Source organism: Vitis riparia, chromosome 7 (assembly GCF_004353265.1).
Source record: "Vitis riparia cultivar Riparia Gloire de Montpellier isolate 1030 chromosome 7, EGFV_Vit.rip_1.0, whole genome shotgun sequence".
Lineage (NCBI taxonomy): Eukaryota > Viridiplantae > Streptophyta > Magnoliopsida > Vitales > Vitaceae > Vitis > Vitis riparia.
The window spans coordinates 24,122,381-24,143,121 of NC_048437.1; the positions used below are offsets into that span (position 1 = coordinate 24,122,381).

At 39.0% G+C, this 20,741-nt stretch overlaps 1 protein-coding gene across 2 annotated transcripts in view; it reads left to right on the top strand.

Moving 5' to 3' along the window:
* Positions 1–4,031: 4,031 nt before the first annotated feature.
* Positions 4,032–20,741, top strand: part of LOC117918595 (structural maintenance of chromosomes protein 1) — a 52,062-nt gene continuing 35,352 nt past the window's right edge. For both annotated transcript variants that reach the window (XR_004651895.1, XM_034835348.1), the window contains exon 1: positions 4,032–4,586. Coding sequence is in view for 1 of the 2 variants with exons in the window: in XM_034835348.1 (XP_034691239.1) it covers positions 4,149–4,586 (438 nt within the window). In the remaining variant the exon portion in view is untranslated. The remainder of the gene's footprint in view (positions 4,587–20,741) is intronic.

The window sequence follows — 20,741 nt, forward strand, 5'->3', positions numbered from 1 at the left end:
TGATTTGGGGTCTAATAATCAAAGTTTTGATACCGAATTGTTGTAAAAAAACCATGACAAAGAATGATAACAGGGAAAGAAAATGATAGAATGACAATAAAAAATACACAAAACACGCAATAATTTTTGTGGTTTAGCCTTAAGCCTACATCTACGAACAAAGATAAAGAACTACTATTGTTGAAGGAGATTATAATCTTAGAGTTCTCAAATCCCAAAGTCCCAACTACACCAAAAAAAAAAAAGATTCTCTCTACATCAAAATCTATAGATGCGAAGAACTTCTACTTTTGTTAAGGTTATGTTTGGTTCCCGAAAAATTTGAGGGAAAATGCGAGGGAAAGAAAATACAAAGGAAAAGTAGAAGGAAAGAAAAAGTGAAGGAAAATAAAAAAAATAGATTAAAAGTTGATAAATTATTTTTTTTGTTACTTCGAACTCATTTTATTTATTTTAACTTATCAATATAAAGATTAAATAATTTAAAAATACATAAGTTTTTAATTAGTTTTAATTATATTTTATTTTCTTTGATATTTTTTATAGGACAACTAAACATGAGAAAATAATTTTCCTTAGCATTTTTTTTCTTTCTTTTGTACTTTTTGGGAATCAAACGTAGCCTAAAGGATATTATAATTTTAGAATTTTCAAATCCCAAAGTTCCAATTACACCCAAAAAAAAAAGGGACTCTCTCTATATCAATATATATATATATATAGAGAGAGAGAGAGAGGGAGAGAGAGAGAGAGAGAGGGGAAATAAGATCTTTGATGTTCCCCTTATATTAACAAGAAACCTTGTACAATAATTAATCCTATTAGGAAAGTATTAATAACTCACCAATAGATTAAAATAAAATTTAAGATACTATTCAACAATATCACGCTTTCATGTAGTTTTATAAAATTATTGTCTTATATTTTCATAAATCCACAATTATAGTCTAGTCTAAAAGCATATGGACTTTAGTGAATCTTTTATATCAAGATTATAATTAAAATATAGTAATTTTGTATCTTTATGTATGTTTCATCATTGTTGGAGTTTTAATTAATTGTCTTATTTTCAAGATTCAATCTAATGCTTTTATTGAAATTTAAACGTCCTTTCCTATAAAGTAAAGATTAAAACTTATATCCAAAATTCTTAGAAGGTAAAAAATGTAAGAATTGATTTAAGATGGACCAAAGCATAAAGGGTCTATTTATTAATTGTTTTCGAAAATAGTTTTCTATTCTTTATAACAAAAAAAACATGAAAACTTGTTTCCTAACTAAAAATTGTTTTCTGTTTTTTGTTTGTAAGAACAAAATTCTTTATGATTTTTTTTATAACATCTTTTAATTATTTTATGTTATTTTTATTTATTTTATAAAGACTATTTTAAAAAATAATTATACAAACATGTAGAATGATTAAAAATAAAACATAATAAATAAAAAATAATTTTTAAATATATTTAAAAAAATTTAAATAGGTTAAAAAAAAATTTAATTTCCAAACAAATTTTTGTTTTATAAAATATCATAAAACAATTTTCAAAAACTTTTTTTAAAAGCCATTTTTTAAAATTATTTTCGAAAAACGGTTACTATTTTGAGAAAGAAAAAACCTTTATTGATATGGATATGATTGTTGTCTTGCTCATCGTTTTGTATGAACTTATTTTGACTCCCAAAAAGAATTGTTTAATTAGCATACATAGGCCTATGCAGAAAATTAATAAAAGCCCGTCAAAGACAACCATTTTTGAACTTGCCCAATTAAGTTAAGTCGTGTTTAGAGCCCAAACCAATAAATATCAATAATCCCAAACTAAAGGTTATACAGTTCATAATTTGCACAACCCTTATTTTATTTCAATCTTGTTCGGGATAACTTTACGTTGTTTTGTGTTAGTTATAAATTAAAGTTAAAGTCAAAATTATAATTCTTAAATAATAATATTAATATTATAAATATTTTATTATATATATATATAAAGTAAGATAGAGCTTTTATAAGAATTAATATTTTTCTAACTTTTATATTAAACTTTTTGAACCAAAATCAGCTGAACAAACATAAAATCTTTTATTGAGTTTTAAAAAAGAGTTTTTGATTTCTTAAAAGTTAAGCCAAACAAAACCTTAATCAGCTAATTTGATTCTTAAAAATTTTCAATAAAAATAGAAAGAAAAAAATAAAAAGAAAAGGCCCAAGTAAAAAAAAAGGTTACAAAAAATTTAAAATTAATAAATTATGTTTATATGTTACTACAAACTCATTTAATTTATTTTTCCACTTATACTTGAAAACTAAACCATTTAAAAGTGAATGAATTTATAACTAATTTTAATTATGTTATAATTTTTTAATAATTTTTTTTTACATTTTTTTTTACTTTTTTTAAATATTTTTTTAAAGAGGTGTTTAATAAAACTTAACACTTATTACTTAATACTTTAAGTGGACTTTAAATCAAATTATACTTAAAAATATTAACTTAAAACTTATTACTTGATTTTTACTTTGTTTGATATAAGTAACTTAAAATTTATTCTAAACCATCACATTGACATATTTATCCTCGTAAATTATTATTAGGGTAAATGAGATCGAGTAATAATGAAGGTTGTGGAATAACAAAAAAATTCATGTAAGTAACTAGGGTACATTGAGGTAAAAAAAAGTAAAATGAATATATGGATTTAAGAATAAATTATTATTATTTTTACTTATAACTTAAAGTTGTTTTTTTACTTTAAGTCATATTATTAAGTTGTTTTATTAAACATATTTAATTTACTTAATGATTTAAATTAAATTATTAAGTTGGTTTACCAAACCCCTACTAAATATATTTTAAAAGTAATTTTAAATACTATTATTTCTTAAGATGATTTAATTATGCCATCCATTCCATTTGCATGTTGAGAAATATTGATTGAGTCTCTAAAGCTAGCCAAGAAAAATAAAATGATAATTATTGGGTTAGTCAAACATGGATGAAAATTTAGAATTGCATGCATGTGTGAAAGATTTAAAATTTACAAATATCAAAATATGTTTTTGGACAAGAATATCACCGATGTTCATATTGCGATGTTGGAATAAAAAATGAGAATTTAATTTAATTCTTATTTATTGATGTATTTGAATTGTTTTTTAAAGTGATTGTTCAATAAAAATTTTAAAATAAGAAAATTTATCTTCAATACTTCACATAAAGTTTTCACCGATATAATATGTATACTTAAATAGAGTGAGGTTGGGACTTCTAGTAGTGATAGTTGAATTAAATAGATGGGTTGTCCAAATCTTGGAACTAGCGTTTCAATTGGAAATCAACATTGGATTTCGACTATTTGAAAAACGCAAATGTAAGTAGAGGATCGCAAAATGCAACACGACAAGGGGCAAACCAGGTGCTTGCATGAAGAAAGAAGTGAATCAATCAAAATAGAGATAATAAAGAGAGGGAAAAAGAGATTTACACGATATTATGATTTTTTTTCCATTTCCCTTTTAATTTTATTTTTGTTATTTTGTGTATTTACAAAAAGGAAGAATAATTGGAAAGACAAGAAGATCGAGATAAAAAAATGTGTTATATATATTTAATATAACTGTTAGAAATAATATATATTACATTTTTAAATTATTAAAATATATATATTACATTTTAAATTTTCTTTCATGTTTAAGGATGAGAAATAAATATATTTGTGATGGTTGTCATAAAATTTGCTCTTTTGAAACATTATTTTTCATGTTTTAAATGTAATTATTATTATTTTTATTAAAAGAACAAATAAAAAGTATAAAAAAGCAAAAAAAAAAAAGAAAAAAAAAAAGGCTAATACATCACCTAAATTCGTGGGTTACCGGTTATCGAAACGGCGACGTTTAAGTGAAACGCTGCGTTTTGATCGGAAAGATACATTTTAAATTTTTTTTGTGCGTACAGCGTACCCTGCACGGCATCCTTAAAACGTCGTCGTTTTCATTAGATATAATCCAGAAATTCGCACTTTGAGAGACCATGAAGCTCTTTCTTCCTTTCTCGTTTGGAAAAATGAATGTCAAAACCACACTCCTTGAACCCTAGCTCCCACTTTCTCGAGAAAATTCCACCTGCACATTCCCAGTAAAGGCATAAAAAATGCCGTCACTAATCTCCCAGGGCAAAATCCACCGCTTAGAGCTGGAAAATTTCAAGTCCTACAAGGGATTCCAGACCATCGGTCCATTCTATGACTTCACGGCGATTATTGGTCCAAACGGCGCGGGAAAGTCCAATCTCATGGACGCCATAAGCTTTGTTCTCGGTGTTCGTACGGGCCAGCTTCGCGGAGCACAATTGAAGGACTTGATCTACGCCTTTGACGACAAAGAGAAGGAACAAAAGGGTCGAAGGGCTTTTGTGAGGCTTGTGTACCAGCTGGGTAATGGGTCGGAGCTCCAATTCACACGGGCCATCACCAGTTCCGGCGGCAGTGAGTACCGAATCGATGGAAAAATGGTTTCGTGGGATGAGTATAATGGGAAACTGAAGTCGCTGGGGATTCTCGTCAAAGCGCGGAATTTTCTTGTTTTTCAGGTAATTTTGTTTGTAGTTTTTGGTTGGTGAGAAAAATGGAGGGAAAGTGAGGATTGATTATGGATAAGATGAATACATGAACCGAGGGTTGTGTCCTGTTGTGCCAAATTGGATTTGGGTTGGAATTCCCACCATATGGAATTTGAAAATCTCTCCTTTTATTTTTGGCATTAGCCTGGAGCTCCTTTTATCTTTGTCTATTAAAAAAAAAAAAAAATGAAGGTGGAAGGTAGCACCAGGTTTAGGGGTGTTAAAGCATTGTTCTATGGTTAAAATAACAAATAAATGAGACTGATTAGCACTTATCCTCACTAATATTTATTATTATTATTATTATTATTGTTGTTGTTGTTGTTGTTATTATTATTACTGTTTTTGTGTTGTTGTTAATACAGCTTGTGTTGTATTAGAAGAAATTAAGTAAATTTCCTATAGAAAGAAGGATAAGAAATCCTTAAGAAAAATGAAAACATGTGCAACAGTGTAAAATGAGAAAAAGCAAGACTAAAGTTCTTGCAATAGAAAGCCTTTGGCTTCCTACTCCCTAAGGAAACAAAGCATCAAAAGACTCAGGGGCATCAGATCCCCAACAAAATCAACAACAGAGGAGGCTTCTCTCTTGGTGAACATATTTGTGTCTTGATCATTTGATCTAGGCTTCCATGAGAATGAACAACTTCATCTAAAATTTGTGTGATTGATTAGTAAGGGGCTAGTGGTTGGGTTATAATGTTAGTGGTTCATATAGTCTTATTCTAGCTCTAGCAATGAAGTTAAAGGCCTTAAAAATGATCTAAAATTGGGGAATGAAGAGATTTTTAGGAAAGTTGCAACAAAAAATTCTAAGGTCTTAAATTCTATCAGCGTTTGGGATTTTGAGGAGAGAGAAGCAATCCTTTTAGGTGGAGAAACAGAGGTTAGAAGGGTTGGCTTTCATGTTGTTTGAGGCAATTTCTGGATTAAAAATAAAATTTGAGAAAATTGAGTTGATATTGATTGGGGGAGTTGCTAATTTGGAGGGGTTTACTTTTGTGTTGAGTTCTAGGGTGGAGAATCTACTCACTATGTATGCCTCCCTTTGGAAGCTCTTCACCAAACATCAAGGATGTGGGATTTTTTTTTTGTTTGGATAAGTAAACAGGATATGCATTAGAAAAGGCTAAACTTTACAAAGCATACAGGAGTATACAAGACGGCTACAGCCTCAAAAAGAGAAAAAGGACCAAAAAGAACTACCTCCCCTCAAGTGGAAGCTATCCACTCCAAGAAACCTATAAGGGAGAAAGACTCCTCACCTAAATACACTTTGGCCGAATTCCATAAGTTACAGACAAAAGAATTCTTTAATCTCTGAATATTCAACGCACCCCCCCTAAAGGCTAACCTATTCCTCTCCTTCCAGACCGTCCAAAAAATACACAACGGAATGGATTTCCAAATCTTTTTCCTTTTCTTCCCTACAAATGAACCCCTTCAGGAGATTAAAGTCTCCTTTACAGTTTCTGGGAGGATCCACTTAATATCTATCAACCCAAAAATAATATCCCAAAGGACTCTAGTCACTATACAGTGTAAAAGAATATGATTTACATTCTCTTCTTCACAACCACACAAGAAACAACAATTTGGAAGTTGCACCCCTCTTATCTGGAGCCTATCCAGAGTGAGCACCTTCCCCCACGTAGCCTCCCAAGCAAAAAAGCAGACTTAGTTGGCACCCTATCCACCCATATTCTCTTTGCGGGAAACACTGTATCATTAGGCTTGTCCAACAACCTATAAGCTTCTTTAACCCTGAAAAGACCATTTCTTCCTTGCCTCCATTTAATAGAGTCATCCTTCAGGGAAGGCTTATGACCCCTCAAAGTATGGAGCAAATCACCAACCATATCCATCTCCCAGTCATTGAAGTCCCTCACAAAAACAAGATTCCAATCTCCTTGGCCCGAATCTTGGTCCCACATCTCCTCAATCGTGGCGTCTCTATGCACGGCAAGGACAAAAAGATGGTTGAAACATTGGGACAACGGAGTATCAGTGCACCAACTATCTTTCCAAAATTTGATTTTGGAACCCTTCCCAACTAGAAAAGCCAAATTCTCCCAGCACCATTCAGATTCTTTCATAATCTCCTTCCAGACCCCTACTCCAGCCGCCCCATTAGCCTTCTTAGACCTCCAGCCATATTCCTCTTGCCTATATTTCGTAGAAATCACTTGTTTCCAAAGGTTATCCTTTTCACAAGCAAACCTCCAAGTCCACTTGCCCAGCAAGGCTCTATTCAGAGTGGCTATTCTCCTTAATCCTAGCCCTCCATTGAGTTTTTCTGTACAGACCACATCCCATTTAACTAGATGAACTTTTCCCTCCAAGTTTCCACCCCCCCATAGGAAATCTCTTTGGGTTTTCTCTACTCTTTTAGTAACGGACTTGGGCATACGGAAGATAGACATTTGGTAAATTGGCATACTAGCCAAGGTACTTTTTATGAGAGTGATCCTCCCCCCTTTGGAGATATACTGTCTTTTCCAAAGCGCAAGTCTCCTCCTGACCCTCTCTTCTACTCCATCCCACATAGTAGAAGCCCTATTGGGGACCCCTAAAGGGAGACCCAAATAGTGGGAGGGCAGAGATCCCACCCTGCACCCAAGCTCAGCTGCCAGCTCAAGAATCTCCTCCATTTCTCCAACTGGGATGATTTCGCTTTAGGCTAGATTAATTCGAAGACCTGAAGCCGCTTCAAACCAAAAGAGAATCCAGCTTAGATGAGAAACTTGCTCTTTGTTCGCCTCACAAAACACAATTGTATCATCAACAAAAAATAGGTGGGAGATATTCAATGAAGTTCTACTACCACCCCGAATGTTGCACCCTGATAGATATCCCTCCTCCACCGCTCTCCTGATAAGAACGTCCAGAATCTCCATTCCCATAACAAAGAGGTAAGGGGATAGAGGATCCCCTTGACGAAGCCCTCTAGTGCTAGGGAAAAACCCAGCTGGCACTCCATTAACAAGAATAGAGAATTTAGCAGAAGACACACAACTCCACATCCATCCCACCCACTTGGTCCCAAAGCCCATTTTTTGAAGGACCTTCATTAAGAAATTCCAATTGATGCTGTCATACGCTTTTTCTATATCCAATTTGCAAATAATGCCCTTTTCTTTTCTCTTTTGCCACGAATCTATCACCTCATTAGCAATTAAGGACGCATCCAGAATTTGTCTTCCCATTACAAAGGCATTTTGAGCACTAGAGACCACCTTACCAATCACTTTTTTGAGCCTATTAGCTAAGACTTTAGCCAAAAGTTTATAGAGCCCCCCTAACAGGCTAATAGGTCTAAAGTCTCCCAGATCCTCCACCCCGCTTTTCTTAGGTATCAACACCAAAAAAGTATTGTTGAGGCTCCTAACAAAGGAATTATGCCCATGAAATTCTTTAAACATCTCCATAATCTCCTCTTTGGTAAAATCCCATGCGTTTTGCCAAAAAGGTACAGTAAAACCATCCGGGCCTGGGGCTTTATCCCCATTCATCTCCATCAATGCCGAGTGAATCTCAATCTCTGCAAATGGGATTTCCAGACTCTCTGCTTCTTGCTGGCTGATGCAACCCACCTGAATGCTACCAATATCCGCCTGCCAAACCATATCTTCAGAAAGCATCTGCTGAAACGAATTCACAACTCCTTCTCTCACCTCCTGCTCCTCTACCAGCCACTCCTCATTAACCTTAATTCTGCCCATAGTGTTATTTCTTCGGTGAGCACTTGCCATTCTATGGAAGAACCCCGTGTTTCTATCCCCCTCCCTTAACCAAATCTCCCTTGAGTGCTGTCTCCAATGGGCTTCCTCCAACAGGACCCATTTCTTAAAGGAGTCTTTAGCTTCCTTTTTTAAATCAGCTTCCTCCACAGTCAAATTTCTCTCACTTTCCACCCGATCCCAAAAGTCTACTTGTTCTAAGGCTGCAGCTTTATTGGTCTCCAGCCTCCTAAAAACCTCTTTGTTTCAAACTTTCAGTTTCTTTTTAATTTCCTTCATTTTAACAGCCAATCTGTAGCTAGCGCTGCCCCTGACTTCAATCCCCTGCCACCATGTTCTCACAATGTCTTTAAACCTCTCAACCTTCAGCCACATATTTTCGAATCTAAACGGGGTTGGGCCTCTTCTAATTCCACCCCCTCTAACACGATTAGGAAATGATCAGAAATTGGTCGAGATAACCTGATCTGAGTGACTCTACTAAATTGATCTAACCAGCTAGGGGAAACTAAAAATCTGTCTAGTCTCGCCTACGCCTGATTGTTAAGCCCCCATTCCAGGTGAACTCTCCCCCCTGAAGAGGCAGGTCCACCAGCTCTAGATCATCCACAGTCTCTGCAAATCTCCTCATGGCTGAACTGATTCTTCTTCGGCTGCTCCTTTCTTGTTGAAACAGAATGACATTGAAATCCCCACCAAGGCACCAGGGATCATCCCAAAGACCTCTTATCGCCCCAAATTCCTCCCACATACCCTCCCTTTCCACTTTAGTAAGAGGACCATACACTCCCGTAAAAACCCAAGTAGCCCCATTTTCTATAGTCTTGAATCTACAAGACAATGTAAAATGACCCTCCTCCCAATCCAAAATATCCAAGACCCTCTTGTCCCAACATATCAAAATGCCACCCGCAGCCCCCTCCGCATTTAGGGCTCTCCAATCTATAAATCTCCCCGTGCCCAAGCTTCTCACAATACCTTCCGACATCTCCCGAATCTTGGTTTCCTGAATACACAATAGATCCACCCTCTGGCTCCTTATATAGTTCTTAATAATTTTCCTCTTAGAGCTGTCATTAGCTCCCCTCACATTCCAACTTATAATCTTCAGCTTCATTGGGCAACTATCAACTGATTCCCTATGCCCTGTGAAGGACCTTTCTGCTTATTCCCCCCCTCATAATTGACAGAGCATTCCAGCCTCTTTAGTTCCCTTTCAAATTTGGACTTCTCCAAGAGTTCTTTGCTGTGAATCTTCTCCCTCCTGGGATGTGGAAAATATATATATATATATATATATATATATATATATATATATTTTTTTTGACAAGTAAAGGGATTGTATTAAAAAACCACCAAAGTAGTGGCTTAAATTTACAAGAAAGAAAACACCCCTCACACCCTAGCTGAACGCCAAGGCCAGAGGAGCAACCCAACCCACACCCTTAATGGGTTGCCACCCAACCAACAAAATCAACTAAGGTCGAGGGACCATCTTTTATAGACAATTTTGTCTCCGACCAAAGAAAATAAACAAAAGAAAACTTAAACCTTTGAATTGACAACTCTTCTTCCTCAAAAGAAACTTTGTTCCTTGCCTTCCAAACTGTCCAAAAAAGACACAAATGACTTGCTCTCCAAACACCCTTCCTCTTCTTTCCCACAAAAGTCCCATTCCACCCCAAAAGCGTCTCCTTAATAGTGGTTGGCAATACCCACTGCACCCCGAACATAGAGTAAAGCAATGCCCAAAGAGTTCTTGCCTTTTCACAGTGGAGGAGAATGTGATCTATTGATTCTTCGTGCCTTTGACAAAGGTAACATCTGTTCGCTAGAGCCCATCCTCTCTTTTGAAGTTGATCCAAGGTAAGGGCCTTCCCTCAAGTTGCTTCCCACCCAAAAAAACTCACTCTAGGTTGCACCGAGACTTTCCATATAGCCGACGAAGGGAAGGAGGCTGGATGGCCTGATACTAATGATTTGTAAAGAGACTTAACTGAAAACTTCCCACATTTAGTCTCTCTCCAAATCACCCTATCATCCACTGCTTGCTAAATTCGCTTCCCGTTTAAGGCCATAAAAAAATCTGCAAACCTCATCCAACTCCCAATCATTAAACAATCTAGAAAAAAGCGGGCTCCAACTTCCCTCACCCTCATTGCATCTCCACACATCTTTGACCCAAACATCCTTGAAAACAGCCAGAGCAAATAAGGAAGGAAAAGAAACACAAAGAGGTTCATCCCCACACCAAATATCTTTCCAAAACTTTACCCTTTGCCCATTCCCCACAACAAAAAATAACCTACTTCTTACAACATCCCATTCCTTCCTAAGAGTTTTTCACAACCCCACACCATACCCCCCCTTGCTTCCTTTGAACTCCAACCCCCTTGCTCCTCCCCATACTTTCCCCTAATTACTTGATTCCAAAAAACCTCTCTCTCAATAGCAAATCTCCAACTCCATTTATACAAAAGAGCCTTATTGAGGATAGAAAGACTTCTTACCCCCAACCCCCCATTACACTTCTCAAGGCAAACCAAACCCCACATAACAAGATGAGGCTTCCTCTCAAGAGCCCCACCTCCCCACAAAAAATCCCTCTGAATTCGCTTTAACCTCAATCTGACTTTTCTGGGCATAGAGAGCATAGACATATAGTAAATGGACATACTCACCAGAGTACTCCGAATCAAAGTGATCCTACCTCCTTTGGAAATGTATTGGCTCTTCCATCTAGCCAGTTTTTTCCTCATTCTCTCCTCCACTCCCTCCCAAACAGCCAACGATCTATGAGGCGCACCTAATGGTAATCCCAAATAAGTGGTCGGAAGACTTCCAACCTTACATCCAATAGCTACAACCAATTCTTCTGCATTTTCCACACTACCCACTGGAATAAGCTCACTTTTGTCTAAATTAATTCTCAAATTCCTCTATGGAGAAGATATTTTAGAGAACACTTATTGTGTGGAAGATGCAATACCTCTCAAAAGGAAGGAAGCTTACTTTGATTAAAAGCACGTTGCCTAGCCTTTCAATCTAGTTCATGTTTCAATTTGTCATTTCACAGGAGCTTTAAACTAGATCACATCTAAAGAGACTTCCTATGGGTGTGGGAGTGTTTTAAAAAAGGCTTTATCTGGTAATTGGTTTATTACTTGCTTGGACAAAAAGAATGGATGCATTGATATTAGAAATTTATCCGCCTTAAATAAGACCTTAACAAATGGAGCTAGAGATTTGCAATTGAGAGAGAGTCCTTGTGAAAACATGTCATGGTGAGAAAGTTTGGGAAAGATGAAGGGGGATGGTGTTCGAGGGATGTAAGGGATGGCGCTTATGGGTAAAGGGGTGTGAAAGGCAAATAGAAACAGGTGGAGGCCTTTACAAGTAGGTTTCGCTTCACAGTTGGCAATGACAAAAGGGTAAAATTTTGGACAGGTTGATGGTGTAGAGACATGTCTTTGGAAGAGTATTTCGTAATGTTATTCTCAATAACTGTCGGCAAAGATGACTGGGTGGTAGAGGCATGAGAGTAGGTTGGAAAGGGGGGAAAATGGAGTCCATGCTTTTCAAAGCAGTTCCATGATTGGGAGCAAGGACAAAGATGTTGATTTTTATTAGTAATTTTTCAAAGAAACATTGCATGTCGTAGTTTACTGATAGGATATATGTGTTAGAAATATCTTATGATCAATTTTTTTTCCTATTTTATTAGGATTTACTCGAATATTTTGATTTTTGGGTAATTTTATTGGGATTTTGGGCGATTTTATCCCTTTTGAAGGTTTTTTTGGGCTAGTCAATGCGAGCTTGAATAGTCAATTTGGTCAAATTGGGCTTAAAATGGAAAAGGCAAAGATGAGGATTCAAACCTTGGCCTCTAGAATGCACATGAGGGTGCTTAACCAATTATGCTACTTAGCCATTTATGATATAGGTGGATATAATTATATTTATACCTTATTTGTCCCTTTAAACTAAATTAAATTATTTTATTTTTCAAATTCCATTTAATATATTATTCAAAATATAAAAAATATGGTAATAATCTTATTAATGAGTAAACAGAACTTAGATGATTCCAGGGTTTCAAAGTGCGCATTTTCTTGATAAACTATTAGATTCCTGAAATTACATTGCTGCCACCTCATTATCTTGTGAAATGAGTATTTATTGATTTGGAAAGAATCCAGTTAGAGATGCCGGTTTCTTCCCCTGGAGGTAGGTGTTGGTTTGGTGTCAAGTTGAAGACGTTTGAGATTAGCATAGAAGAGCACAAAGGAAAAGTGCATGGGAAGATCTGTGAAAGAGGCCCTAAGTTTTCTTCATGGATCAAATTTGGAGGGAAAGGTCCGTCCCTACTATTAGAAGGGGTTGAGTCATGTTGTGGGCTAAAGGAAAGAACTCCTTTTAGGAAGTTTTGGTCGGAAGGAAATAGAGACTACAGTTTGGAGCTCCATAGGAATAGAGCAGGAAGATTCTTGTTTTGCGTTGTAAGAGATGCAGAGAACAAAAGATTCTCCTTGGCTTTTCTTGAAGGAAGAGGGCTTGTAGGAGGCTGGACAATTCTCACTAGTAAGCTGAGAAGCTTGGGAGTCTTTCCCCTGCAGTGGAAAGGAGCTTTGTTGGAAAGCCACACTCCCGCTCAAGCTTCCCCTAGCAGTAGTGTAAACAGAGACTTTTCTTCTCTATGGGATTGTCCTGTGCCTCGTGATGTTGTCTGGATAGAAATTGAGAAAGAAACGCTCGATAGAAACGAGGAGTTGCTGGGTAGGTGTCTTGTGGGCTTTTGGGAGGGGGGCTTTTGGGAGGGAGACTTTGACCGCCTCCCTGACCTCGCTTCCTTCGGGTCGTGGGCAAAAAACTCCTGGTTCTTGGAAGGGAACCCCTGGTTGTCAAATGTGAGAGAAAATCTGCTGCTTCTGGAGTTTGAATTTGCGGACGAAGCAAAGAGGGTGTATAATTCAGGAGTGAGACGCTTCAGAGAAAGAAGTTTCTGCCTAGAAAAATGGAAGCCTTCTGTGGGATGCTTTAAAGGAGATAGAGGGGGCGCGCGCCTTGTTTGGGTTAGAATTTTAGGCCTCCCTCTGCATCTTTGGGGAAGAAGTCTCTTTAGAAAGTTTGGAGACTCTTGCAGGAGGTTCGTGGCTGTGGATGAAAACACAGTCGAACATCGGAACCTCAAGTGGGCCAGAATCCTCGTCGAAACCAGAGGGTGGAAGCTCCCAAGTTCGCTGCAGGTAGTAGCTGGTCCCTTTTGCTTCGCTGTGCAGCTCTAAGACGAGGCCTGCATCTCCACTGTGCTCCCCTCCCACGGGGCCGATGCTTGGAAGCTCGAGGAAGACGAGGTGGCCCCGTTACGCGCCAAGGGGAGCGTAGGCTCCCAGCCCTCCCCCTCAGTCTCTCTACAGCCAGAAAAGCTGCCCCCGTTGGTCTTGGGAAGTCGTGCCCCTGCCTTGGACATAACTGGTGCAGCAACCCCCCCTTCCCATGCCTACGACGTGGATACAGGCCAGCGTATGGACGCCATGGCCCATTCGGGCTTGGCCTGTGCTAACTCTTTTGGGCCTGGGCTTGGGAAGGCCCAAGTCTCAGCCACTTTGGGAGCTTTTAATCTCCTCGGCCCAGCCCCTTCAATAGACTTAAGGCATGGAAGCCCCAACTGCTCGCCGCGCCGGAGGAGAGGAGCCCCCGCTCCTTCTCCTGCCCCTGCTCCATCTCCCATCACCTTCAGGACCCCCTAGAGGGAAGCGTCGCCCCAATTGGAAGTGCCGCCGCCTGTAAATGAGTCTTCCCCCCCGGTCGAAGCTCGCAATCCTCAAGGTATGCTCTCTTTACCTCCGATCTCCCCGAGAGGGGAGTCCTCTTCTTCTACTCCTTTATGGGATACGGGGTTTAAGAGGGAAAGGGGATCTTGCCCTGGTTTGCTGGAATCGACGCTTAGAGAGGCGGAAGCGACGCCGATGAAGGATGGGTCGACAGTGGTCCTGAACTCTGATCTGGAAAAAGATGTGGCGAAACAGAGAGACCTATTGGTTGCTCCTCCGTGCGTAGAAGGATGTCAGAAGAGGAGCTTTCCAAACTATTCCACTTCAGTAAAGTCTTGGGAATGCCTGTCGAAGGGCATGAAGTCGAAATCCTGGCCCTGCTCAAGAAATTGAAGCTGAGGATTGGAAGTAACACCCTTAGCAAGAGAAGGAAGAAGAAAAAATCTTGCACCACTCGCTTCGAAAGAGAGTTAAAAAGATTGGAATGCTTTGTTAGCTATGGGGGGATATCAGGGATAACTAAAAAATCAGGCCAGAGCTCCTGGGTTTTGATTCCAGTTGATTAATGAGAATTAAAATTCTCTGCTGGAATGTTTGAGGGCTTAATGATTTTGAGAAAGAAAGCTAATAAAGGGAGTGGTGAGGAATCAAAAACCAGATTTGGTTTGCCTCTTAGAGACGAAGGTGAAAGAAATGTCTCTGCAAATGGTAAAAAGTGTGGGTGTAGGAAGATTTCTTAATTGGGTGTCAATGGACGCTAGGGGTGCGGCAGGAGGCCTCCTTCTCTTCTGGGATAACAGAGTCTTGGAGAATTTGGAGGTTGAAAGCGAGGGGTACTCCATCTCTGTTCGATTTAGAGATTGCGCTGATGTCTTCTCTTGGATTTTCTCTGAAGTGTATGGGCCAGTGATTGGCAGCGAAAAGGAAGATTTTTGGGAGGAGCTTGGAGCCATCCGTGGCCTTTGGGATGACCCTTGGTGCTTAGGAGGGGACTTTAACTCTGTAAGATTCCCAGAGAAAAGAAGGAATGCCCCTAGCCTCACAGCTGAAATGAGGAGATTTTCAAAGGTGATAGGGGAGCTGGGGTTGAGGGATTCTCCACTGACTGGAGGTCTTTTCACTTGGATAGGGGGTTTGAACTCTCAAGCTGCCTCTAGGTTAGACTGTTTCCTGATTTTGGACCAATGGGAGGACCACATTTCTGCCATCACACACTCTGCTCTACCTCGTATGGTCTCCGATCACAACCCCATAGTCCTAGAAGCTGGAGGTTTCTCTTCAGGAAAAAGCCCCTTCCGTTTTGAAAATATGTGGCTGAAAATAGATGGTTTCAAAGACCTAGTAAGAAGCTGGTGGAATGGGTATTCTGTCAAAGGCTATAGCAACCACTACATTGCTGAGAAACTCAAAGCGCTTAAGAAGGACCTGAAAATCTGGAACAAGGACGTGGTAGGCAACGTCTCTTCCAATAGAGCAGAGGTCTTCTCCCGCCTGCAGTGTTGGGAAGCCAAGGAGAATGAGAACCCTCTTACTTCTGGAGATATGGAGGCTAAAAATCTGGCTATTGAGGACTATAAGAAATGGGCCCTTCTGGAAGAAACTTCTTGGAGGCAGAAGTCAAGAGAAATCTGGTTAAGAGAAGGCGACAAAAATACCAAATATTTTCACAAAATGACCAATGCTAGGGCAAGGAGGAACTTCCTGTCTAAAATTAGAGTGAATGGGGTGACTCTCTCTTCCATTGAAGATATAAAAGATAGTTTTGCAGAACCTACCAGTCCCTCATCTCAGAATCTGAGGATTGGAGGCCTAGTATCAATGGCCTTAATTTCAAGGAGCTGGGAGAAGGAGTGGCCAGCAGCCTGGAAGTTATGTTCTCTGAGGAAGAAATCTTTGCAGCCCTTAGCAGTTGCTGTGGGGACAAAGCCCCAGGCTCGGACAACTTCATAATGGCATTCTGGTTGTTTTGTTGGGACGTTGTTAAACCAGAAATTTTGGGTCTCTTTAGGGAGTTTTACCTCCATGGGACCTTCCAGAGTAGCTTAAACTCCACGTTCCTCTTGCTCATTCCCAAAAAGGAGGGGGCCGAAGACCTAAGAGATTTCAAACCAATCAGCCTGGTAGGGAGTGTCTACAAACTGCTGGCCAAAGTCTTAGCTAATAGGCTGAAATCAATGATAGGGGAGGTGATTTTTGATTCTTAGCAAGCTTTCGTCCAAGGGAGACAGTTTCTGGACGCCGTTCTTATTGCTAACGAAACCCTTGATTCTAAATTGAAAGACAACAAGCCGGGCCTCCTTCTTAAGATGGACATCGAGAAAGCTTTTGACCATGTCAATTGGGACTTTCTCATGGAGGTGATGGCCAAGATGGGATTTGGGCATAGATGGATTAATTGGATGAAATGGTGTTGCTCTACGACAACCTTCTCAATCCTCATCAATAGGAGCCCTTCGGGCTTCTTTCGTAGCTCTAGGGGATTGAGACAGGGGGGCCCTCTTTCCCCCTATCTCTTCCTTTTTGCCATGGAAGCCCTTAGCCAACTGTTGTCTTGTGCAAGAAACAGGGGCTTTATTTCTGGCTTCAGAGTGGGAGGAAGAGGAAGAGAGGGGCTGATCGTGTCTCATCTCTTGTTTGCCGATGACACCTTGATTTTCTGTGACGCCGAAGCAGATCAGTTGCAATATCTTGGCTGGACCTTCATGTGGTTTGAGGCGATTTCAGGATTAAAAGTCAATATGAGCAAAACCGAGGCCTTTCCAACGGGCGAAGGCATTCCTATGGAGATCCTCGCCTCGGTCCTGGGATGTAAGATATGGAGTTTTCCTACTACTTGGGTCTCCCCCTTGGAGCCCCCTACAAATCCACCAGGGTGTAGGATGCAGTGGAAGAAAGATTCAGGAAAATGTTGTCTCTCTGGAAAAGGCAATACCTCTCCAAAGGTGTCTTACCTTGTTAAAAAGCACCCTCTCCAGCCTCCCAACCTACTTCCTTTCTCTATTTGTGATCCCTAAGCGGGTGTGTGCAAGGTTTGAAAAGATCCAAAGGGATTTCTTATGGGGCGATGGTGCCTTAGAGAACAAACCTCACTTAGTAAGTTGGAAGGTTATTTGTGCTGCTAAAAAGGATGGAGGCTTGGGCATTCGCAATCTAGCTATTTTTAACAAGGCCCTTCTTGGGAAGTGGTTGTGGAGATTTGCTAATGAGAATGAGTCCCTATGGAAGCAAATTATCTCTAGTAAGTATGACCTTCAAGATGGGGGATGGTGCTCCAAAGGTGTAAGAGATCGTTATGGGGTGGGGGTTTGGAAGGTCATCAGAAATGGTTGGGAGAACTTCCGATCTCACTCCCGCTTCATTGTAGGGGATGACACTAGAGTGAAGTTTTGAAAGGACTTGTGGTGTGAAAATCATTCTTTGGAAGAAGCTTTCCCCACCTTGTTTAATCTCTCCGTCAACAAAGAAAGCTAGGTTGCTGAGGCTTGGGAGGAAGACAGAGTTGGGGGTAGCTGGGGGCCTCGTTTTAATAGACACCTTAATGATTGGGAGGTGGGAGAAGTTGAAAGCTTGTTAGGCAAGCTCCTTCCTATGACCATTAGAAGAGGTGTGGATGATTCGCTCCGGTGGAAAGAGAACAAGAATGAAACCTTTTTAGTTAAATCATTTTATAGCTCTCTCTCAAGGGGCATCAAACCCCCCTTCCCGGCCAGAACTATTTAGACGCCTTGGGTCCCAATTAGAGCTAGCTTTTTTGGTTGGGAGGCGGCTTGGAGCAGGATGCTCACCACTGACCGTCTGAAGAGATTTGGTTGGAGCATTCCCAACAGGTGCTTTTTGTGTAAAAATGAGGAGGAAACCATCGATCACCTTCTTTTGTTTTGTGAGAAGGCCAAAATGTTATGGCTTTTTATTTTCTCCCTTTTTGGGGTGTAATGGGTGATGCACTCCTCTGTGAAAAGGAACCTTCTGGGTTGGCATGGTTCTCAAGTTGGTTTCCAAATAAGGAAACTAATTCTCACAAGAACCTAAGAATTTCATACCGTGTTGTAAGGAATGACTCTGCTCTCTTGCTTGCCAAGGGGGAGTAAAAAGACTTAACCGAAAAGTTTCCGTTCTTTGTATCCAATCACACCATAATATCATTAGTGCCAAACAAATGGAGTGGTCATACAACCTCCTAAAAAAGACATGTACCTCCTTCGACTTCCAATCATGGAATTTTTGTAATTGCCTAATAAACTTAGGGCCCTACTTATCACCGTCCTAGGCACCAACCACCCAAACTTCTTTTGAAGAGCCTATAGAATATGGATCCAGGAACGAATTCCTCAATGGCATGTCCCCACACCACTTGTCCTTCCAAAATTTCACCTTGTTCTCGGAACCAAACTTAAAGCTTGTTTTATCTTTGAAAGCCTCCGAACTACCTCTGATTGCCATCCACACCCCCACTCCTTACCTCTCTCTCACTTCTTTAGTGCACCATCCCGCTTGTTCTTGCCCATATTTGCCTATAATAACTCTTTTTCAAAGAGGATCCTTTCACTCACAAATCTCCAAGACCATTTTCCCAAAAGAGCCTTCTTAAAGATGGATAAGTTTTTGATGCCCAAGCCCTGTTTCTGTTTTTTCAAGTAAACAACAAATCAATTCACCAGATGTGGTTTTTTTTTGCTTCTTTTTTTGATCAGAAACAAAAGATGTATTAATTACTGATAAAAAAACATAAGAAAGATGATAAATCCTTCCCATGAAATACAAACCCAATCAAAACATCCAAGAAAACATTCGCTTTAGAAGGAGATTTGTACAAAAAGAATAAATTGACTATATAAAAAATACAACTCCAAAAGCTTAGCTCAACTCCTCAGTAGGTAAACCCAACCCTAAGGTTTACATACCGAGAGCTCGATGTGGCTTTTGAACCAAAGCTACTTTCAAAGCAAGTCTCTTTGAATCTTTTTTAGTCTAACATCTACCCTTTTAGGGATGACCAAAAGGAACATGCAATATATTGGCAAGCTGAATAGGTACTCTTTATCAGTGTTTGCCTTCCATCTTTTAATAGATATTATCTCTTTCACAAAGCAAGCCTTTTTGCAAATGTTCTTCCACCTCTTCCCAAACCCTAGAGGACTTGTAAGGGGCTCCCAATGGGAGGCCTAAATATCCAAAGAGATGTTAATAGATGTTACAATGTTGGAACTCCTCGGTAATCAATATCCAAAGAGATGTGGGAATTTCCACAACTCACACTGATGACTGATTTCTCCCTATCCTCAATATCCTGTCATTGCTTTTTTAACAAATAAACTTCAGGGTTGTTAGCATAGCTTCTCAACCCCCCTACCTACCAAACCAGATGGTTTGTGAATACCCCACTCCTTGATCACATGACACAATGATCTGGATAGATTTATAGTCTTCCTAACTGAAGTAGATCGTTTTGTTTTTACCTTTCTGTTAGTCACCATCCTAGCAAAGGCCTGGTTTTTTTGGGGGAATTTTGAAATTTCAAATAAGAAAGGCTTGGGGAGAGGCAGAATGGAAATCAACTTTGGAAGCATTTTGTTACCCATTTGAGTTTGTTTCTGATTTGTTTACTCTATTGGCTTTTGCTTGGCATTTTGGAAAGAAGTCAGATAGATATTTTGATGGGAAAAGTTCAGTTCTTTGATTAACATCAAACCTGAACAAATTTCATTAGTGTATATCAAGATGAATAAGTCTTACTTGGGAATGCAGATTGCTGGGACTTTTTTAATGAACTGCTATTTGTAAAAAATGCTGGAATTTGTGAACATTAATGTTACTTAGCTTTGTTTGCCCTTTGGTCATCTTGGATGCACTGTGTATGCGTTTTGTCTGCCCCTTTGTTGGGTGCTTTTAATATAATTGATATTTTGCCCATAAAAAAAATGTTAGGTTTGGGGCTTCTAGCCTTCTAGTTTTAGCAGTTAGATTGATCAAAACATTGCAGTTTGAGAAGAGCATACAGACTGAAAAAAATTAAGAAAAAACAAATCTAAATTTGATATTAGATGAATTACTTGCATCTTCACATTGTTTGAAGTGTTGGGGAATACTTGAATTTTTTACTGCACATGTGTTGGTATATAGTTCTTATTTGAAGTGTGATACAAAATTAAAGCAATGTATCATTTGAGTTGTCTCAAGTAGTGATAAAATATTGTGTAAGTTGGTTGATCAAATGATTGATGGAAGAAACTTATTTTGGTGACATGAAGATTGTGTTTAATCAGAGTGACATCATAAGAACCAAAAACCCAAAAAAATACATGCAAACAAACTTTACAACCTTTTGTCATTCATTTAAATGTCCTCAAGAGAAAATCACCCCACCCTTCCTTATGGCTCTCCATAGGCTTCAGCTGTAAGCATTCCTACCTTCACTATAATGCTCCCCTTCCATTTTTACGCACTTTCCCACCATCTCCTTTCTCTAAAAACTATCACATGCAATAGCAAATCTACAAGCCACGTACCCGTAACAATTTGTTTAGAGTAATCAATGGACTTTTCTGAAAACAATCAGCCATCTTGAGAGAGAGCGCGACTATGAGGAGGGAGAAGATAGTGCAGCGAAT